General features: G+C 39.3%; 1 protein-coding gene across 1 annotated transcript in view; it reads right to left on the bottom strand.

Moving 5' to 3' along the window:
• LOC128688632 (uncharacterized) overlaps positions 1-22619 on the bottom strand; it is an 88853-nt gene that overhangs the window by 40448 nt on the left and 25786 nt on the right. Inside the window, exons 5-10 of the mRNA XM_070084520.1 lie at positions 22238-22363; positions 16416-16583; positions 14617-14758; positions 13275-13394; positions 6243-7116; positions 3031-3100 (exon numbers count right to left, since the gene is read on the bottom strand). Coding sequence (XP_069940621.1) covers positions 3031-3100; positions 6243-7116; positions 13275-13394; positions 14617-14758; positions 16416-16583; positions 22238-22363 — 1500 coding nt within the window. The remainder of the gene's footprint in view (positions 1-3030; positions 3101-6242; positions 7117-13274; positions 13395-14616; positions 14759-16415; positions 16584-22237; positions 22364-22619) is intronic.

Genomic DNA, 22619 nt, shown 5'->3' with positions numbered 1-22619 from the left:
CTAAGGAATTAATCCTTAAACTGTCCAAACGTAGATCGACATTCACGTGTGCAGCACTCTGAATGTAGATCTACATTTTATTTTACATGCTTTCAACCTTGGCACAATAGGCCTGAGTTGCCTAGACATAAGAGAATGGGTCTGTGCACTCAAGTGTGTGCAGTATAACAAAATTTGGGGATGCTGGGAAAAATACATTCATCATTATAAGCAAAAAGCTTTTTTTTTTTTTTTTTTTTTTTTCAAAAAATATTCAGAGCGCTATGCAAGTGAACGTAGAGCTACATTTGGATAGTTTAAGGGTTAAACATGAATGAATAGAAGACAAAATGAGAAAAAGATACAAGTTTTTTCTTTTTAACATGCTTGCCATCTCCCACCAAGACAGGGTGATCCGAAAAAGAAACACTTTCACCATTATTCACACTATCACTGTTTTGCCAGAGGCTCGCAGATACGATAGTTTAGATGTCCCTCTAAACAGCAAATATCCCAAACCCCTCCTTTATGCTGTAGATGCTGTACTTTCCACGTCCAGGACGCAAGTCCCACTAACTGGTTTCCCTGAATCCCTTCACAAAATATTACCCAAAATATTACAGCTCATCATGTCCCAAAAACCATTTGTCTCCACTCACTCCTATCACATGCCTGGTATACGTTTGAGTCCACTGCATACAAAACTTCCTGTACCTACTCCCTCCAACCTTTCCTAAGACAACCCCTATCCCACCTTCCTTCCTCCACAGATTTATATGCCCTCCAAGTACTGTAATCCTATTTTGCTCCATTCTCTCTAAATGACCAAACCACATCAACAATCCCTCCTCAGCCCTCAAGACAATACTTTTAGTAACTTCACACACCTCCTCCTAATATCCAAACTATGAATTCTCTGCATAACATTTTCTCCACACATTGCCCTGAGACACAACATCTCCACTGCCTCCAGCCTCCTTCTTGATGCAACATCCATAACCCATGCTTCACACCCAATATAAGTGTTGGTACCACTATACTCTCAAGAATATTTATTACAACTCAACACTGTAGGTTCGCACCAACAAACTCTGACATGTGAGATGAAACTGAATGTACTAGGCCATAAGTGCAAGAATAAATTATGAGTGAAAGAAGAAAAGATGTAGATGCAAATTAGAAATAAAAGGGCAGAAAAAATGCAACACATAAAACCATAAAATATAAGTGAAGAAAAGACATACTGTATTGTCCAGTATATAAGGCACATGACAGAAGCATTATAATGGTAAATCAGTAATTACATTCAAGGGCAAATTACCCTCTTACTTTACCCTAAAGCATAACCCAAAGCCTACCTTTCACCCTGACCTTGAACATATAAGGTGCAGGGTGGTTTTCTAAGACTTTTTTGAGGAAAAAAAGTGCACTTCATATGCCTAAAAAATATGGTCCAAGAATAGATTAAAAAAAAGGATGAAAAAAGGAAGAAAAACATATAGGTATAAAGGTAAATGACACAATTTTTCAAGTATGAAAAACTACTTTCTGTGAAGGGTTCCATGAACTAAGATGTCTACCATCATCCATCATCAAACACTCCTCACCAAATATTTTAAAAGATGATGGAGGCTTGCTGTGTGAATCAGCAAAGAGAGAGTAGGTGCAAGGGATAATGTAAAAATTCAGCTTATTGGGTGAAAAGTGATCTAGCACTTTATTACTGTTGTTATAGAGTTTATACCAAAAGGTTGCATTGGGAATTTGTTCCATCAAGGCAGACAGTTAACCAAAATTTTTATGTCGAAGTTCTGAGATGTTTCAAGGAAACGTACGGCATCATGGGTGTCCAACAACTGTTTCATTCACCAAGACAATGCCCCTGCTTCCGCAGCACTATATATTGAGTGTTTTTTGGCCAAAAATAACATGGCAGTCATCCCCCAACCCTTCCTACTCCCTAGACCTAGCCACCCCCCATGACTTCTTTCTCTTCCTAAAAATAAAAATGGCATTTTAATGATGTGGAGGTGATTCAAGTAGAATCGCAGGCCGTGCTAAACACAGTTAGGAAAAAAAGAGTTCCAGAAATGTTACAAGAAGTGGCAGAGGCATTGGGATCAGTGTATAGACCCCAAGGAGAGTATTTTGAGGAAGACAACCTCAACTAGTTTTTCTCACAGCAGTCTGTGAACATTTTGGTAATATTTTGTATTCTTGCCGTTCTTTTCTTTTTGCTTCCTGGCACTCAAAAGTCTCATGGTATGTGTATGGTTGCAAATACCATAGTTAGTTTGATGCTTATATGGATTGAGCCTCTTGGATCTTTTCAAGCAGCATGTGGGGTAGTTTGTGTTAGAGCAAATTTTCTTATTTACTTGCATTAGGGTGAAAATACCTGCATGAAGTACAGCAACACAAGCCTTTAAATAAGAGATCATAGCATTTTTTGGGTGATCGAAACTTTACAAGTTTTTATGATTTTTTTCTTTAACACACAGTCTATCGTTCACCAAGGAAGGGTGACCCAAAAAAGAAGAAACACTTTCATTATCAATCACTCTATCACTATCTTGCCAGAAGTGTGCCGACATTACAGCTCAGATATCCCTCCAAACCAGTGTTGCCACCCCTCCTTCAGAGTGCATGCACTGTACTTCCCACCTCCAGGACTCAAGTCCTGCTAACCAATTTCTCCTGAATCCCTTCATAAATGTATGGTGTTCACACTGCAACAGCATGTAGTCATAAAAACCACTCCTACCTAACATACTCGCACACACTTGCTGGATGTCCAAACCCCTCACATACCAAACCTCCTTAACATCCCCCTCCCACCAATCTTTCTAAGAATGACCCCTATAATTCTCGCCATATAATACGTATAATAAACATATTTTAAGGAAATCGACTGCAAAATACCAATATCGACATTGTATATACACAATACTGCAATCCTAGCAAACAAAAAGTCACGCTATGCCAAACTAGAAATCAATGAACTCAAATACTGTGGGCAGATTAACAGCGACATTTAAGCTGTATGCTTACCTGGCCTTAAGCAGCGTTGGGTACTTAGTAATGACAGTATTGAGAAGTTCTCTAGATGTGTCCAAGTTTCCTGAAAACAGTTCTTATTTGCATTATATATTATTAAAATCCACATTATACTCAAAATGAAATCAACTGCTATGTAATTTCAAATGGCAACTGGCAGTCTGTGAGTGAAAACTTAATTAAAACAGGAAGTACAATGATGGAGAATGATTGTCAACAAAATTAGTCAAAATGGTATAAACATGAAGAGAGAAGGATAATGAAAACATTATAAGAATAAAGTATGGAGAAACAAAAAAAAAATTATCCAAATGAATTATCAGTATCTTTTCCTATTTGTCAGTAATAAAATTTAAAATAATGAGAAGGCATTTTACATACCTGTATTGCTATTCTAGCAATGCTTGGTTTAAATACAAAGAATAATGGCAAACAATTGTGCTATTGAACACTACTGCTATCTGTGCTATTTGAAGTTAGAAAACCTTGCTTCAAAATCAAAACTTATTTAGATAATTAAAGAAAAATTAAAATATCTCATGTGTAAACAATCTGTGATCTAAGCCAACAGTATTTAAGCTATCATACTACTTTCACAACATAATTAAAATTTATTTAAATGTCCATTATTTCCTCTGTAAAGATAATAAATATTTCAGTGGTACAATTTTTTAAAAATTTAACAATAAGTGACAATGTAATATACTACAGTAGACTCAGATAACACACGATCTATAATCACGTCTTTCGCTATAACACGGTTGCAAAATTGCGGCATATTTTTAGTGAACAAGCCATAAAAAATTGGTTTACACAGAGTACATGTAGGGGAAATGTGGCATGTGCCACATTCTTTCCCTTCTGTCTCACATTGAGCTTCAGGGTTAAGTCCAGTGTCCTGTGGGCTAGTGGGCGGGATCGTGCGAGCTAGTGGGTGGGAGCATGGGAGCTAGTGGGTGGAAGCGTGCGAGTGAGCTAGTGGGTGGGGGCATGCGAGTGAGCTAGTGGGTGGGAGTGTGCAAGCTAATGAGCAGGAGCGTGCGAGTTAGTGAGTGGGAGCGTTCAAGTGAGCTAGTGGGTGGGACTGTATGAGGTGGTGAGAGGAAGCATGCGAGCTAGTGGGTGAGAACAAGGCACAGGGTAAAGAAGGGCGAGTGAAGCTCTTAGTGAAGCAGTGAGAGTGGCCAGCGGGTGCATGCTGTCACTGCCATCCCATGTTCCCTTCACACGCTGTACATCCCACATGACACTAGAGTGCATGGTCAGATGGGAACTGGTGTGGGGAAAGGGTAGAGGCAGGTGGGTGAGCATATGCAGGTGACAGCGAGTGTTCAAAGAGAGGTAGGCTTGTGGGAGTAGGTCCTTGGAAGGATGGTGGGTGGGGGGAAAGCATGGAAGGGGGAGTATGGGTAAAGGGCAACTGTGGGAGATGAATGAAGGTGGACTCCTGATGTTGGGTGTACATGTCAGTACACAACTGTCCTGCCCTCCAACATATGGACAGGAGGCTGAGGGCATGTGGGTGAATGGATCGGTGAAGGTGGGTAAGGGGATGCAAGGTGGGGGAGAGCTAGAGCATAAAGGCAGAGGGGTGTAAAAAAATAGGAAGAGGGGTGTAAAAAAAAATAGCAGAAGGGTGTGAAAAATGGGTGATGGCAGTGGGCATGGTGGGTGAAGGCTAGAGTGCCTGGTAGTGAGGCTATGCAGTGAAACTCAGGTCTCCATTCATATGCATCCAGTACCATCATACCTTGGCCACACCACATTATCCGATAGTCAATTGTATTAACTTTATCAACAGCCCTCTATCTACAAGAAAACAATTATTCTTCAATATCTTTATCTAATATCTAATTTAAAAATTACTGGGCAAAACCTCATGATGCCCAGCTTTTCTGTCTCATAAGACAAAAAGAAATTTTTTAAGTACTGTACAACATACTCTTCCTAGGTTTTTGTTTTTAAACAAAATCCAAAGACAAAATGCAACTGGCTCCTTTTATTAATAATTTTTTAGTTTCACCTTTTAAGAATCAGTCAAGCATATTATATTTATTCTATTTTTTTTGATGTTCAGTAACACCAAAGTCTTATATAATAACTAGTATCCAGATGCATCATATAATAGCTTCTTTATCATATAAAGCAAATGTACTTTATTCACAGACAGATAAAACGTGCAATGTTTTCCCTAAATTATTTGGCTGTCAGTAATAAACTGACATCAATAGTTTATCAACAAATTTCCAGTAACTCTGTTTCATATATATTGCATTCAACCACCCATCTTCTTGAATATAAAGTTAGATATCATTTACAAGTGGCCTATCTTTGACTATTTGGCAGCATCATAGATATACACCAGTCACAGTATTCGACACGGGATTTATGTTCACGAAAAAAAGAATCTTAATAAAAATCACGTTAGGATCAAATTTGCCTAAAATCTTCTGGCATATCAAATGTTAAGAACCAATTAAACTGATCAATTTCTTGAAAATTTATGTGGCATTGCAAAACCAATATTGTACTGTAACATGAATTCAGTTTTGCTAAATTATGTACCAGCAGGCAGCAGGCATGTATGAGTGTGTTTGATAGGAGTGAATGGAGACGAATGGTATTTGGGACCTGACGATCTGTTGGAGTGTGAGCAGGGTAATATTTAGTGAAGGGATTCAGGGAAACCAGTTATTTTTGTATAGCCGGACTTGAGTCCTGGAAATGGGAAGTACAATGCCTGCACTCTAAAAGAGGGGTTCGGGATATTAGCAGTTTGGAGGGATATGTTGTGTATCTTTATACGTATATGCTTCTAAACTGTTATGTTCTGAGCACCTCTGCAAAAACAGTGATTATGTGTGAATGAGGTGAAAGTGTTGAATGATGATGAAAGCATTTTCTTTTTGGGGATTTTCTTTCTTTTTGGGTCACCCTGCCTCGGTGGGAGACGGCTGACTTGTTAAAAAAAAATAAAAAATATACGTATTTACAAACTAGAATTACTTTAAATGGGAAATCACGTCATATTTATATTAACAAACCACTTTACAAAATAGTGCAGCATATATGCAGATATGATTTAAAGAAGGCTGCTAGTAATTTTTGTAATATTTTGTAGTAAAAAACCACACACGCTAAACAAAAAGAGCTTACTGCAGATGACCCCCGAGTCTGGATACTAATCCCCGGGTTGCCTTCTTTACCTTGTGTCTCCTCGAACTCTGCCCATTGCATGAGGATGCCTGGTTTACTGGGACAATGAATCCAGGCACCACGGCGGTATATACGCCTCACGTCCTCCCAGCTCACCCCACTCTTAATCCACTGAGGGGTGAGCGGGGGGCACTTTAACACACGTTCACTAATGTTCAAGTCAGAACACAGTTCACTCTTCAGTTGCTCTAAGGTAGGGGGCTCTGTCTTTTTTGCAATTTGTCTCTCATTTTCAACTTGTATAATTTCTGTTGCCACTTTATTTTGTCCATCACCTACTTCACTAGTTTGTAACTGCTCTCTTAGGTTCATTTTCACCAAATCACTACCAATAGTAGAATCATTGTTATCATGGCTTTCAACTCTCAAGTCCCTCACAATGTTTTTGTCAACTTTCACATCAGAGCCCCGCACCACTGTATCATCTTTAACATTTTTAACATCGATACTTTTATCATTTACCTGTTTTTCAATATTTTCACCATCTAAACTATCTTCCTCTTTGTTAGCCTCATGATGTTTTCCTGCATTATTATTTTCTTCATCATTTTCTACACTTTCTGGCACTGTAATTTCTGTGTTCTTTTTATCTTCACATTCTTTTTCATATCCATCATTCCCTGTATCTTTATCACTTGCTAAATCTCTCTCTTTTTCGTCCAAAACATTTTGTGTGTGCTTCTCCATGTAGAGAGCATAACGACACCAAAAGTCTTCATAGAGTGCACATGCAACTAAACTTCGTTCAAACAATGGTATAATCTTTAAAGGCTCTCCTTCACCTATCTCAAAATCCAAGTACTCATTCCAATTCTTGATCTGTCTCTTATCTAGAGGTTTCACATGGAAGTATGGTCGTTTTATCTGGAAAATAAAGAAGAAACAGACATTACAGTTCAGTATAATTTGCCAGCTAGAATTAAATAATATGCTGTATCACTTAATATAAACACTACATGGTTGTTTAACATATTTATAGATGGGGTTGTAAAACAAATGAATGCTAGGGTGTTGGAGAGAGGTGTGGGATTAAAATATATGGAATCTACTACAAAGTAGGAGTTCTCACAGTTACATTTTTGTCGATGACACTGTGCTTTCGGAAGATTCTGAAGAGAAGCTACAAAGGCTGGTGGACAAATTTGGGAAAATACGAAACAGCAAATTTGGGAATATACGAAACGGCAAGATGACGAGGGTAACAAAAAATTTACGTAATGAAAGATTATATATCATATTCAATGGCGGAAGTATGGAGGAAGCGAATGTGTTCAGATATCTGGGAGTGAACTTGTCAGCAGATGGGTATATGAAAGACAAGGTGAACCATAGAATTGATGAGAGCAAAAAGGTGAGTAGTGCACTAAGGTATCTGTGGAGATAACGAACATTATCCATGGAGGCAAAAAGAGTAATGTATGAGAATATAATGGTGCCAACACTCTTATTTGGGTTTGAGGCATGGGTTGTGAATGCTGCAGTGAGGATGAGGCTGGAGGCAGTAGAAATGACATATCTGAGGGCAATGTATGTTGTTAATATTATGTAGAGAATTCTTTGTTTGGAGATCAGGAGATGCAGGGTTACTAAGCGAATTATCCAGAGGACTGAGGAGGGGTTGCTGAGTTGGTTTAGACATTTAGAATGGGTGGAGTAAAATAGGATGACTTGGAGGGTGTATAAATCTGCGGTGGAGACAAGGCAGGGTAGAGGTTACTATAGGAAAGGTTGGAGGCAGGAGGTAAAACAGGTTTTGTATAAGGGGCTTGGATATTCAGCAGGCATGTGTGAGCATGTTAGATATGAGTGAATGGAGGCAGTTGGTTTTTATGACTTGATGTGCTGTTGGTGTGTGAGCACAGTAACATTTACAAAAGGATACAGGGAAACCAGTTAGCCAAACTTGAATCATGGAGGTGGGAAGTACAGTGCCTGCACTCTAAAGGAGGGAGTGGGGATATTTACAGTTTGGATGGGCATCTGAACTGCAGTATTGGCATGCCCCTGGCAAGACAGTGATGGAATGAGTGAGGGTTAAAGTGTTTCTTCTTTTTTCGGGTCACTCTACCTCAGTAGGAAAAGGTTGGAGGCAGTGGAGATGTCATGTCTGAGGCCAATGTGTGGTATAAATATTATGCAGAGAATTCGTAGTTTGGAAATTAGGAGGTGTGGAATTACTAAAAGTATTATCCAGAGGGCTGAGGAAGGATTGAGGTGGGTTAGCTATTTAGAGAGGATAGAACGAAACAGAATGACTTGGGGAGCACATAAATCTGTAGTGGAAGGAAGGTGGGGTAGGGGTCGGCCCAAAAAAGGTTGGATGGAGAAGGTTGAGGAGGATTTGTGTGCGAGGGGCTTGGACTTTCCAGCAGGTGTGCATGAGCGTGTTAGGAGTGAGTGGAGACAAATGGTTTTCATGACTTGATGTGCTGTTGGAGTGGAAGCAAAGTAACATTTAGGAAGGCATTCAGGGAAACCAGCAAGGCAGACTTGAGTCCTGGAGGTGGGAAGTACAGTGCCTGCACTCTGAAGGAGGGGTGTTGATATGTTGCATTTTTTTAACTAGTGTAGGCATGCCTCTGGCAAGACAGTGATGGAGTTAATGATGATGAAAGTGTTTCTTTTTTTTTCAGGTCACCCTGCCTTGGTGGAAAATGGCCAATGTTTTCCACCAATTATTTTTTTTTTATTATCACACTGGCCGATTCCCACCAAGGCAGGGTGGCCCGAAAAAGAAAAACTTTCACCATCATTCACTCCATCACTGTCTTGCCAGAAGGGTGCTTTACACTACACTTTTTAAACTGCAACATTAACACCCCTCCTTCAGAATGCAGGCACTGTACTTCCCATCTCCAGGACTCAAGTCCGGCCTGCCGGTTTCCCTGAACCCCTTCATAAATGTTACTTTGCTCACACTCCAACAGCATGTCAAGTATTAAAAACCATTTGTCTCCATTCACTCCTATCAAACACGCTCACGCATGCCTGCTGGAAGTCCAAGCCCCTCGAACACAAAACCTCCTTTACCCCTTCCCTCCAACCTTTCCTAGGGCGACCCCTACCCCGCCTTCCTTCCACTACAGACTGATACACTCTTGAAGTCACTCTGTTTCGCTCCATTCTCTCTACATGTCCGAACCACCTCAACAACCCTTCCTCAGCCCTCTGGACAACAGTTTTGGTAATCCCGCACCTCCTCCTAACTTCCAAACTACGAATTCTCTGCATTATATTCACACCACACATTGCCCTCAGACATGACATCTCCACTGCCTCCAGCCTTCTCCTCGCTGCAACATTCATCACCCATGCTTCACACCCATATAAGAGCGTTGGTAAAACTATACTCTCATACATTCCCCTCTTTGCCTCCAAGGACAAAGTTCTTTGTCTCCACAGACTCCTAAGTGCACCACTCACCCTTTTCCCCTCATCAATTCTATGATTCACCTCATCTTTCATAGACCCATCCGCTGACACGTCCACTCCCAAATATCTGAATACATTCACCTCCTCCATACTCTCTCCCTCCAATCTGATACCCAATCTTTCATCACCTAATCTTTTTGTTATCCTCATAACCTTACTCTTTCCTGTATTCACTTTTAATTTTCTTCTTTTGCACACCCTACCAAATTCATCCACCAATCTCTGCAACTTCTCTTCAGAATCTCCCAAGAGCATAGTGTCATCAGCAAAGAGCAACTGTGACAACTCCCACTTTGTGTGTGATTCTTTATCTTTTAACTCCACGCCTCTTGCCAAGACCCTCACATTTACTTCTCTTACAACCCCATCTATAAATATATTAAACAACCACGGTGACATCACACATCCTTGTCTAAGGCCTACTTTTACTGGGAAATAATTTCCCTCTTTCCTACATACTCTAACTTGAGCCTCACTATCCTCGTAAAAACTCTTCACTGCTTTCAGTAACCTACCTCCTACACCATACACCTGCAACATCTGCCACATTGGCCCCCTATCCACTCTGTCATACGCCTTTTCCAAATCCATAAATGCCACAAAAACCTCTTTAGCCTTATCTAAATACTGTTCACTTATATGTTTCACTGTAAACACCTTGTCCACACACCCCCTACCTTTCCTAAAGCCTCCTTGTTCATCTGCTATCCTATTCTCCGTCTTACTCTTAATACTTTCAATAATAACTCTACCATACACTTTACCAGGTATACTCAACAGACTTTTTTTTTTTTTTTCAACAAGTCGGCCGTCTCCCACCGAGGCAGGGTGACCCAAAAAAGAAAAATCCCCAAAAAGAAAATACTTTCATCATCATTCAACACTTTCACCACACTCACACATTATCACTGCTTTTGCAGAGGTGCTCAGAATACAACAGCTTAGAAGCATATACGTATAAAGATACACAACATATCCCTCTCTTTTGTCCCCATTGCCTTTATACAAAGGAACTATGCATGCTCTCTGCCAATCCCTAGGTACCTTACCCTCTTCCATACATTTATTAAATAATTGCACCAACCACTCCAAAACTATATCCCCACCTGCTTTTAACATTTCTATCTTTATCCCATCAATCCCGGCTGCCTTACCCCCTTTCATTTTACCTACTGCCTCACGAACTTCCCCCACACTCACAACTGGCTCTTCCTCACTCCTACAAGATGTTATTCCTCCTTGCCCTATACACGAAATCACAGCTTCCCTATCTTCATCAACATTTAACAATTCCTCAAAATATTCCTTCCATCTTCCCAATACCTCTAACTCTCCATTCAATAACTCTCCTCTCCTATTTTTAACTGACAAATCCATTTGTTCTCTAGGCTTCCTTAACTTGTTAATCTCACTCCAAAACTTTTTCTTATTTTCAACAAAATTTGTTGATAACATCTAACCCACTCTCTCATTTGCTCTCTTTTTACATTGCTTCACCACTCTCTTAACCTCTCTCTTTTTCTCCATATACTCTTCCCTCCTTGAATCACTTCTACTTTGTAAAAACTTCTCATATGCTAACTTTTTCTCCCTTACTACTTTCTTTACATCATCATTCCACCAATCGCTCCTCTTCCCTCCCACACCCACTTTCCTGTAACCACAAACTTCTGCTGAACACTCTAACACTACATTTTTAAATCTACCCCATACCTCTTCGACCCCATTGCCTATGCTCTCATTAGCCCATCTATCCTCCAATAGCTGTTTATATCTTACCCTAACTGCCTCCTCTTTTAGTTTATAAACCTTCACCTCTCTCTTCCCTGATGCTTCTATTCTCCTTGTATCCCATCTATATATTCACAATATATATTTAATATATTCAATATACTCACATTGAAATACTAATCCCACAGGGGTCATACAGTGCCTGAGGATCAGGGGGCACTCAGGTTTGATCCAAGGAAGAGGAGGGGAGACTCCAATTTTTCTGATCTAAAGCCTTTTACTGACATCAAGGTTGTCCCCCTGAAGAGTTCCAATCCATTGCCACACCATCTCACAGAAGTAAAGAAGTAATGACTATTTTTTATTTTATTTTATTATCACACTGGCCGATTCCCACCAAGGCAGGGTGGCCCGAAAAAGAAAAACTTTCACCATCATTCACTCCATCACTGTCTTGCCAGAAGGGTGCTTTACACTACAGTTTTTAAACTGCAACAACTATGAAGTGGTTAATACTGCCCAGTTTTAATAGAAAGCCTTGCATATAACTGTACGCAAGTTATATGCTAATCTGAAGACAACATCTTAAGATATGTTGCCCACAAACAAAATAAATAAATACAAAACTATTTCCTCTTTAAATAACAAAAAAGGCACAATACCGTGACTGGAACGATACACAAATAACCCGCACATGAAAGAGAGAAGCTTACGGCGACGTGTGACTTTGTATATGGTCCAAGTCAGACCGAAACGTCGTCGTAAGCTTCTCTCTTTCATTTCCTCTTTGCAGTAAGTTGGTAGACAGCAACTGCCCAGGGAGGTACTACTGTCCTGCCAAGTGAGCATAAAATGAAAGCCTGTACTTGTTTTACATGATGGTAGGATTGCTGGTGTCTTTTTTCTGTCTCATAAACATGCAAGATTTCAGGAACATCTTGCTACTTCTCTGGGTTTTTTTATTTTTTTTACTAGTTCTTCTTCTTGTTTATTTCTTATCTCCATGGGGAAGTGGAGCAGAATTCTTCCTCCGTAAGCCATACATGTCGTAAGAGGCGACTAAAATGCCAGGAGCAAGGGGCTAGTAACCCCATCTCCTGAATACATTACTAAAATTAAGAAGAGAAACTTTTGTTTTTCTTTTTGGGCCACCCTGCTTCGGTGGGATATGGCCAGTTTGTTGAAAGAAGAAGAAAGATATACCCCTCTGGGTTTTCTTCTCTTTTCTTACTAGTTCTTGTTCTTGTTTATTTCCACTTATCTCCATGGGGAAGTGGAACAGAATTCTTCCTCCAAAAGCCGTGTGTGTCATAAGGCGACTAAAATGCCAGGAGCAAGGGGCTAGTAACCCCTTCTCCTGTGCATATTACTAAATTTAAAAGGAGAAACCTTCGTTTTTTCTTTTGGGCCACCCTGCCTCAGTGGGATATGGGCAGTTTGTTGGACGAAGAAGAAGAAAACTATTTCCCTGACAAAGTTACTAATTAGGCAAAGGGGATCAAAGATATGAAGATAAAAAAAAAATGCAAGAACTTATTACATGGAAGAAGTGGCACAGCTATGAGGGGGCTAAAATACCATGAGAGCAGGATACAGTAGTTTAAGAAATTTCACGTACACATTGAGACTCGTATGTTTTTAAAGACCATTTTTTGTTCAGCATCTTATGATCTGTAAGCCCCCAGATTGAAATCCTGGCTTAAGCCCTCCTTCCCCAGACTGAAATCCTGGCTGTGCTACTGCATGCAAGATGAAAAACATGCATTAGTCAAGGAGTATGGAGATGATAGTAAATGTGCCAAATTACACCATAAAATCGCAGGAAAATATATTAACAATATGAACTAAAAGTAGCTTACTTTTTCCTCAAACTTCCATCTTTTGTCCACTTCCTCCTCATTGCACTCGTGAGTTTTGATATATAAAGCCACAAGCTTTTCCTTTATACAGGAAGTCAGTTTATCCTCTGGTTGTGGAGTCTGCAAAATTTAAAGAATCATTACATTCACATAAGTACTGAATAGTTTCAGCAAACATTGAGCTCTCATTATACCAGTATACCTCTCTCTCTGCCCAAGCAAGAGAACATTGAAGCCACCTCCAGCAGTCTCTCTCTCGCACAAAATCTTCAATCAATTTTTGTTGTATGGTTATTTCCATTGTGTTTTACCAACAACAATGGTCAATGATAACTGAGAGACATATTTCATCTCTGTATATAATGATCTTGGATTTCTAATCTCAAAACTATAAAATGAGCAGAAATAAGCATACTACAAAAAGGGACTGAAAACTATAATGAAAATTATTACAGTACAGTATTCTAAATTACAAGATTACAAATCAGAAAAGCTTAATTAACTATCACTACATCCTTAAGAAATATACAGTATATATTACACATTCAGTACAACTTTTAAAAAATAAAAGTGGAAGAATATAACTGTTTGAGGGTATTTATCTATTATTACAAATAGTATTAGTTCAAGATACATTACATAGGGTTTTTGTAACCGATGGAAAGAATATCAATGAAACAAATACAACAGTGTGCTCTTTAAATACATGAGTGCACACACAAAATAAGATGAAAATTCAATGGGTAGTAACTATGCTTAGTAGTATGGTAGGAATCACAAAGGCCATGCCACGTATATTAGAGAAGTGTTAAACCCATAGGAGTCATATAGTGCCGAGGAATAAGAGGTAATCAGCTTCTATCCAAAGAAAGTGAGAAGAATTTCAGCTCCTTGGATCAAGTCCCTCACTAGCATCGAAGCACCTACCTCCCTCGAGGCACATGCTTTCTACAGGAAGGTTATTGAGTTTATTTTCTCCAGTGCTGATGAATAATGACTATCTGTAAGTTTTTCAGTCATCGTGTTCCTGATTTTACATGAAAACTATATTAAACTATGATCAGGGTTTCATATTAGTGGGAGTTAGAGGCAACTGAGTCCACTTTTTTTTTTTATGGTGGGTGGGAAAAGCTACTGACAACCATTACTAACATAACCTTGTCTCTGAGAGTGAAAAGTTAAACTGAAAACTGATCTACTGATTTCTTTAGCTATCTTGGTAAAATGTCTGATCATATTAAAATACAAGGGGCCACAATAATCAATACCCAGTCTTTCAAATGTAAAACAAATGGTAATAGCCACTTAATAAGTCAGGAAAAATAAGATACAGCTTACCTACCTTCTGAATTGTTTTGGGAGGCATGTGGCTTGTCGGTGTGTACCTAATTTTGAGCTCTTCACATGCTTGCTTGCGTAATGCCTGGTACTCTTCAACAGGAAGAAGACTACGTGGATGATGATCTCGAACTAGAGCTAAAAAACTGTAAGTAAAGTAAACTAATAAATTCTTAATTACTGGCCAACAAAAGTTTCGGTTCAGGTTCAAAAACATATGTCGATAACTAATTTGGAAATGCTGAATCAAATCTGCATTTAGTATTGCTTCAATATATATAGTTACTGTGAAATAGAACCCCACAGTGAACAATGTCACCAAGAGATAGCCATAATGAAGAGGAGATATCAGGAGAAACTTGATGATCAGCTTGATGGCTGACTGCTAGACACTGGAGATGGGAAGCAAAACTAAACACAAGCAAAAAAAAAAAAAAAAAAAAATTTTCTTATGAAATGATAGAGAATCTTTTTTCCAAAGGTTAAGATACCAAAAGTATGAAACCTGGTGAAAAAAATACAGAATTATGCTGGCACAATTTACGCACTAGTGATTTCACCCCCTTTGAGTCCTATTTTAGGCCACTTCAATTGTTTTAGACAACCAAATTCTTAACTATTTCACTAGTATGCCTTCCATTCTAGTGACTGAGCACAAAAAACTGCCCATTCAACTATTTCAACTACCCAATAAAAGTGATCAGAATTTGGTAATTTGGCAAACTTAGCAAAATTCAAAATATACTAATTTTAAAATAGTCCATAATAAACAATATAGACATTCCCGGCACTAAAACAGCATTTCCTCTGTCCATTAGTCACATCCCCAGCCCTCTCCTATATTACGCTTGCTTTCCATTTTGAATTCTTAATCACACGAAAACAGAAGATTTACTTTATCTCTTGGATAATAATATATAATCAGGAAAGATTATTCATGGTTTACAGCATCCCAATAATTGAATCAAACCTAATAAAAACCCATAAAACAAACTGGGGGTTGTAGGGAGGCTTTACCCATCCTCTGGAATATTGACAAAAATCAAATATTTCCACTACTCTGAGCTTAATTTCAAGCTAGTTCCAGTCCCAAATACAATCAAAATCATCCCTTGTTTTAGTAATATGTCTTCCATTCTATGAAATGATACCAAGAAACAGAGAATAAAACTATAAAAACCCTCTCAAAATACATCCCAAAGATGCTATTTTCAACCATACATATGGTCACAGTTTTGTTTTCCCATCATGCTCTGCATGGGGCAGGATTTTCTATTTTACATGGTTCACACTCACTGCACAGACCCATTCTCTCATATCTAGGCCAAAATTTATCACTCACAGATTATTTGAGTGTGCTGAGCTCATCACATAGTACTACATGACAAACCCTGAGCTCATCCTGTACAACACTATACTATATACCAAGCAGTAAAAGGTATGGTATAATGTGCCACCATATAAATGGCCAAATTTGCATTAAGCTGACATCTCATACTGTTCTGAGTCAGTCATATAAAGCAAAGGCATGAAAATATAATGTGAAGGCCTGGAAGGTTTTTTATTAAAACATGCACAGAATCATTCATAATAGTATGTATGAATAGGGATTCAGTCAGCATTTCTACTCAAAAGTATCAAGAAATTAAAGAAAACAGACACAAAAATACTGAAGCTACATCCGATACTATAAATAATGAGTCTGATATTAAATTAGGAATACCATGTATATTCTGACTTGAAAACATCCGTCTAAGAATAATAAGTGAGAAGAGGAATCTAACTAAACATAAATGAACTCACTGATCCCAGTGTTTATTAAACAATCTTGTTGGTGTCTGTATCAGTCTTCTATAGAGAGCCATAACAGTTACAAGGTTGCCATTATTTTGTTCGTAGTTAATACAAGCATCCCACAGACTTGAACTGTGCCATGATTGCCCCATACAGTTCAAGCCACTTTCATAGAGCCTGTAGAAGATATAATGAGATTAGACTTGAATAAATAAGAGGTTGTACATACCTAACTATCCAATAACAGAAAACTTCCAATTATAAAAGTTCCCTTATATTTAGTAAGTATAATTTTTTTTTTTTTCAACAAGTCGGCCGTCTCCCACCGAGGAAGAGTGATTCAAAAAAGAAAGAAAATCCCCAAAAAGAAAATGCTTTCATCATCATTCAACACTTTCACCACACTCACACATAATCACTGTTTTTGCAGAGGTGCTCAGAATACAACAGCTTAGAAGCATATACGTATAAAGATACACAACATATCCCTCCAAACTGCCAATATCCCAAACTCCTCCTTTAAAGTGCAGGCATTGTACTTCCCATTTCCAGGACTCAAGTCCGACTATATGAAAATAACCGGTTTCCCTGAATCCCTTCACTAAATATTACCCTGCTCACACTCCAACAGATCATCAGGTCCCAAGTACCATTCGTCTCCATTCACTCCTATCTAACATGCTCACGCACGCTTGCTGGAAGTCCAAGCCCCTTGCCCACAAAACCTCCTTTACCCCCTCTCTCCAACCCTTTCGAGGACGACCCCTACCTCGCCTTCCTTCCCCTATAGATTTATGTGCTTTCCATGTCATTCTACTTTGATCCATTCTCTCTAAATGACCAAACCACCTCAACAACCCCTCTTCTGCCCTCTGACTAATACTTTTATTAACTCCACATCTTTTCCTAATTTCCACACTCCGAATTTTCTGCATAATATTTACACCACACATTGCCCTTAGACAGGACATCTCCACTGCCTCCAACCATCTCCTCGCTGCTGCATTTACCACCCAAGCTTCACACCCATATAAGAGTGTTGGTACTACTATACTCTCATACATTCCCTTCTTTGCCTCCATAGATAACGTTTTTTGACTCCACATATACCTCAATGCACCACTCACCTTTTTTCCCTCATCAATTCTATGATTAACCTCATCCTTCATAAATCCATCCGCCGACACGTCAACTCCCAAGTACAGTGGACCCCCGCATACCGTTGGCATCACATAACGTTAAATCCGCATACCGATACATTTTATCACTAAAATTTTGCCTCGCATAGCGCTAAAAAACTCGCTCAACGCTATTCGTCCGAGACGCGTCTATGTGAGGCCTGAACCAGCCTCACATGTTCTGCCGGTGGCAATGTTTACAAGCCAGCCTCCACGGTAACCTCCAAGCACACAATCAGAGTATTTCGTATTATTACAGTGTTTTTGGTGATTTTCTCTGTAAAATAAGTGACCATGGGCCCCAAGAAAGCTTCTATTGCCAACCCTGTGGTAAAAAGGGTGAGAAATATTATCGAAATACTGTGGTACCATGGTCAACTGCTGATGCTGCTGCTGCTGTAGCACTGTCAGCTGCTGCTGCTGCTGTACCACCGTCAGCTGCTGCTGCTGCTTTACCATCGTCAGCTGCTGCTGCTGCTGCTGTAGTACCGTCTGCTGCTGCTGTAGCACCGTCTGCTGCTGCTGTAGCACTGTCAGCTGCTGCTGCTGCTGCACTGTCAGCTGCTGCTGCTGTAGCACTGTCAGATGCTGCTGCTGCTGTAGCACCATCAGCTGCTGCTGCTGTACCACTGTCAGCTGCTGCTGCAGTACCATCTGCTGCTGCTGTAGCACCGTCTGCTGCTGCTGTAGCACTGTCAGCTGCTGCTGTAGCACTGTCAGCTGCTGCTACTGCACTGTCAGCTGCTGCTGTTGTAGCACTGTCAGCTGCTGCTGCTGCTGTAGCACCATCAGCTGCTGCTGCTGCTGTACCACCGTCAGCTGCTGCTGCTGCTGCTGTAGTACCGTCTGCTGCTGCTGTAGTACCGTCTGCTGCTGCTGTAGCACCGTCTGCTGCTGCTGTAGCACTGTCAGCTGCTGCTGCTGCTGCTGCTGCTGTAGCGCCGTTGTTGGTGTGGCTTATTGAGAATACCAAGAAACAATTAACCTCAGAGGGTTAGCCACCCAGGATAACCCAAAAAGGTCAGTGTCATCGAAGACTGTCTAATTAATTTCCATTGGGGTCCTTAATCTTGTCTCCCAGGATGCAACCCACACCAGTCGACTATCACCCAGGATAACAGGAAAAAATGCCTGGAACTAGTGCTCATATTGGTGAATTTAAAGCCAGCAAAGGTTGGTTTGAGACATTTATGAATCGTAGTGGCATACACAGTGTGATAAGGCATGTTCTGGAAGAAAATGCCAAACAGGACCTACAGTACTTAGGAGGAAAAGGCACTCCCAGGACACAGTGTCTCACCAGTCATTGCTGCATCTTCAATAAAGGTAAGTGTCATTTATTCTTCATTTAGTAGAGTAGTACATGCACAATATATATTGTGCATGTACTACTCTACTATTGTGCATGTATCCTTCTCTTTGGGTGTAGGAAAATGTATATTTCATGTGGTAAAAAAAAAATTTTCATACTTTTGGGTGTCTTGCACGGATTAATTTGATTTCCATTATTTCTTATGGGGAAAATTCATTCGCATAACGATAATTTCGCATAACAATGAGCTCTCAGGAATGGATTAATATTGTTATGCGGGGGTCCACTGTATCTGAAAACATTCACTTCTTCCATACTCCTCCTCCCCAATTTGATATCCAATTTTTCTTTATCTAAATCATTTGATACCCTCATCACCTTACTCTTTTCTATGTTCACTTTCAAATTTCTACCTTTACACACATTCCCAAATTCATCCACTAACCTTTGCAATTTTTCTTTAGAATCTCCCATAAGCATAGTATCATCAGCAAAAAGTAACTGTGTTAATTCCCATTTTGAATTTGATTCCCCATAATTTAATCCCACCCCTCTCCCGAACACCCTAGCATTTACTTCTTTTACAACCCCATCTATAAATATATTAAACAACCATGATCACATTACACATCCCTGTCTAAGACCTACTTTTACCGGGAAGTAGTCTCCCTCTCTTCTACACACCTTAACCTGAGCCTCACTATCCTCATAAAAACTCTTTACAGCATTTAATAACTTACCACCTATTCCATATACGTACTTGCAACATCTGCCACATTGCTCCCCTATCCACTCTATCATATGCTTTTTCTAAATCCATAAATGCAATAAAAACTTCCCTACCTTTATCTAAATACTGTTCACATATATGCTTCAATGTAAACACTTGATCTACACATCCCCTACCCACTCTGAAACCTCCTTGCTCATCCGCAATCCTACATTCTGTCTTACCTCTAATTCTTTCAATTATAACCCTACCGTACACTTTTCCTGGTATACTCAATAAACTTATTCCTCTATAATTTTTACAATCTCTTTTGTCCCCTTTCCCTTTATATAAAGGGACTATACATGCTCTCCGCCAATCCCTAGGTACCTTCCCCTCTTTCATACATTTATTAAACAAAAGTACCAACCACTCCAACACTATATCCCCCCCCCCCCTGCTTTTAACATTTCTGTCATGATCCCATCAGTTCCAGCTGCTTTACCCCCTTTCATTCTACGTAATGCCTCGCGTACCTCCCCCACACTTACACTCTGCTCTTCTTCACTCCTAAAAGATGGTATACCTCCCTGACCAGTGCATGAAATTACCGCCTCCCTTTCTTCCTCAACATTTAAAAGTTCCTCAAAATATTCTCGCCATCTACCTAATACCTCCCTCTCCCCATCTACTAACTCCCCTACTCTGTTTTTAACTGACAAATCCATACTTTCCCTAGGCTTTCTTAACTTGTTTAACTCCAAAATTTTTTCTTATTTTAATTAAAATTTCTTGACAGTGCCTCTCCCACTCTATCATCTGCTCTCCTTTTGCACTCTCTTACCACTCTCTTCACCTTTCTTTTACTCTCCATATACTCTGCTTTTCTTATAACACTTCTGCTTTGTAAAAACCCCTCATAAGCTAACTTTCTCTCTTTTATCACACCCTTTACTTCATCATTCCACCAATCACTCCTCTTTCCACCTGCCCCCACCCTTCTATAACCACAAACTTCTGTCCCACATTCTAATACTGCATTTTTAAAACTATTCCAACCCTCTTCAACCCCCCCACTACTCATCTTTGCACTAGCCCACCTTTCTGCCAACAGTCGCTTATATCTCGCCTGAACTTCCTCCTCCCTTAGTTTATACACTTTCACCTCCCTCTTACTTGTTGTTGCCACCTTCCTCTTTTCCCATCTACCTCTTACTCTAACTGTAGCTACAACTAAATAATGATCTGATATATCAGTTGCCCCTCTATAAACATGTACATCCTGGAGCCTACCCATCAACCTTTTATCCACCAATACATAATCTAACAAACTACTTTCATTATGTGCTACATCATACCTTGTATATTTATTTATCCTCTTTTTCATAAAATATGTATTACTTATTACCAAATTTCTTTCTACACATAGCTCAACTAAAGGCTCCCCATTTACATTTACCCCTGGCACCCCAAATTTACCTACTACTCCCTCCATAACATTTTTACCCACTTTAGCATTGAAATCCCCAACCACCATTACTCTCACACTTGATTCAAAACTCCCACGCATTCACTCAACATTTCCCAAAATCTCTCTCTCTCCTCTACACTTCTTTCTTCTCCAGGTGCATACACGCTTACTATAACCCACTTTTCACATCCAATCTTTATTTTACTCCACATAATCCTTGAATTAATACATTTATAGTCCCTCTTTTCCTGCCATAGCTTATCCTTCAACATTATTGCTACTCCTTCTTTAGCTCTAACTCTATTTGAAACCCCTGACCTAATCCCATTTATTCCTCTCCATTGAAACTCTCCCACCCCCTTCAGCTTCGTTTCACTTAAAGCCAGGACATCCAGCTTCTTCTCATTCATAACATCCACAATCATGTCTTTCTTATCATTTGCATAACATCCACGCACATTCAGACTTCCCACTTTGACAATTTTCTTCTTATTCTTTTTAGTAATCTTTACAGGAAAAGGGGTTACTAGCCCATTGTTCCCGGCATTTTAGTTGACTTTTACAACACGCATGGCTTACAGAGGAAAGATTCTTATTCCACTTCCCCATGGATATAAAAGGAAAAGTAATAAGACCAAGAACTATTAAGATAAAATCAAAGAAAACTCAAGATGAGTGTGTATAAATAAACGTGTACATGTATGTGTAGTGTGACCTAAGTGTAAGTAGAAGTAGCAAGACATACCTGTAATCTAGCATATTTATGAGACAGACAAAAGACACCAGCAATCCTACCATCATGTAAAACAATTACAGGCTTTTGTTTTACATTCACTTGGCAGGACGGTAGTACTTCCCTGGGTGGTCGTGTTAATGTTGCAGTTTTATAACTGTAGTGTAGGCATGCCTCTGGCAAGACACTGATGGAGTGAATGATGATGAAAGTTTTTCTTTTTCAGATCACCCTGCCTTGGTGGGAAATGGCCAATGTGTTAATAAAAAATAAAAAAAAAAATTGAAAAATACCCAGGAAAGTTATTTTTAAAAGCAAACTGGATTTTTATGAAACAGATATATAATTATAATACTGAAACCTAACTTAGCTGAGAAGCTTCATGAAGTGAATATCAGACAATAGCAATATGTCTTTCCATTACTTACTCTCGTACCAACTGAAGAGGAAAGTCCATCTGCTTGGCATACATGATCATATTATTTAGCAATGACACCCACAAGTCTGTGCAAAATGGCACACATTCAGTACCAATCAGAAGAACGCCCAGGCACCTATAAAATACAAAAATATTATTCAGTTATTTTATTCTAAGCCTTTGTGTATATCTTTAATAACTACACTAATTATAACTGTACTGCACTAAATTTTTAAATTATAGTACGTGTACTTATAATTTTACAAGCTAAATTAATAAATAAGAAGAAACTGATTACAAAGAAAACACCATAGAAACAAGAACCATCATATTAAAAAATCATTAGGAAAGTAAAAATAAATGCACATGGAGATTAAGAAGTTTGTATGATT

This window comes from Cherax quadricarinatus, chromosome 13 (genome assembly GCF_038502225.1).
Source record: "Cherax quadricarinatus isolate ZL_2023a chromosome 13, ASM3850222v1, whole genome shotgun sequence".
Taxonomy (NCBI): domain Eukaryota; kingdom Metazoa; phylum Arthropoda; class Malacostraca; order Decapoda; family Parastacidae; genus Cherax; species Cherax quadricarinatus.
Note: the sequence above shows the minus strand (reverse complement) of the source record. Positions and strands in the feature narration are given on the sequence as shown.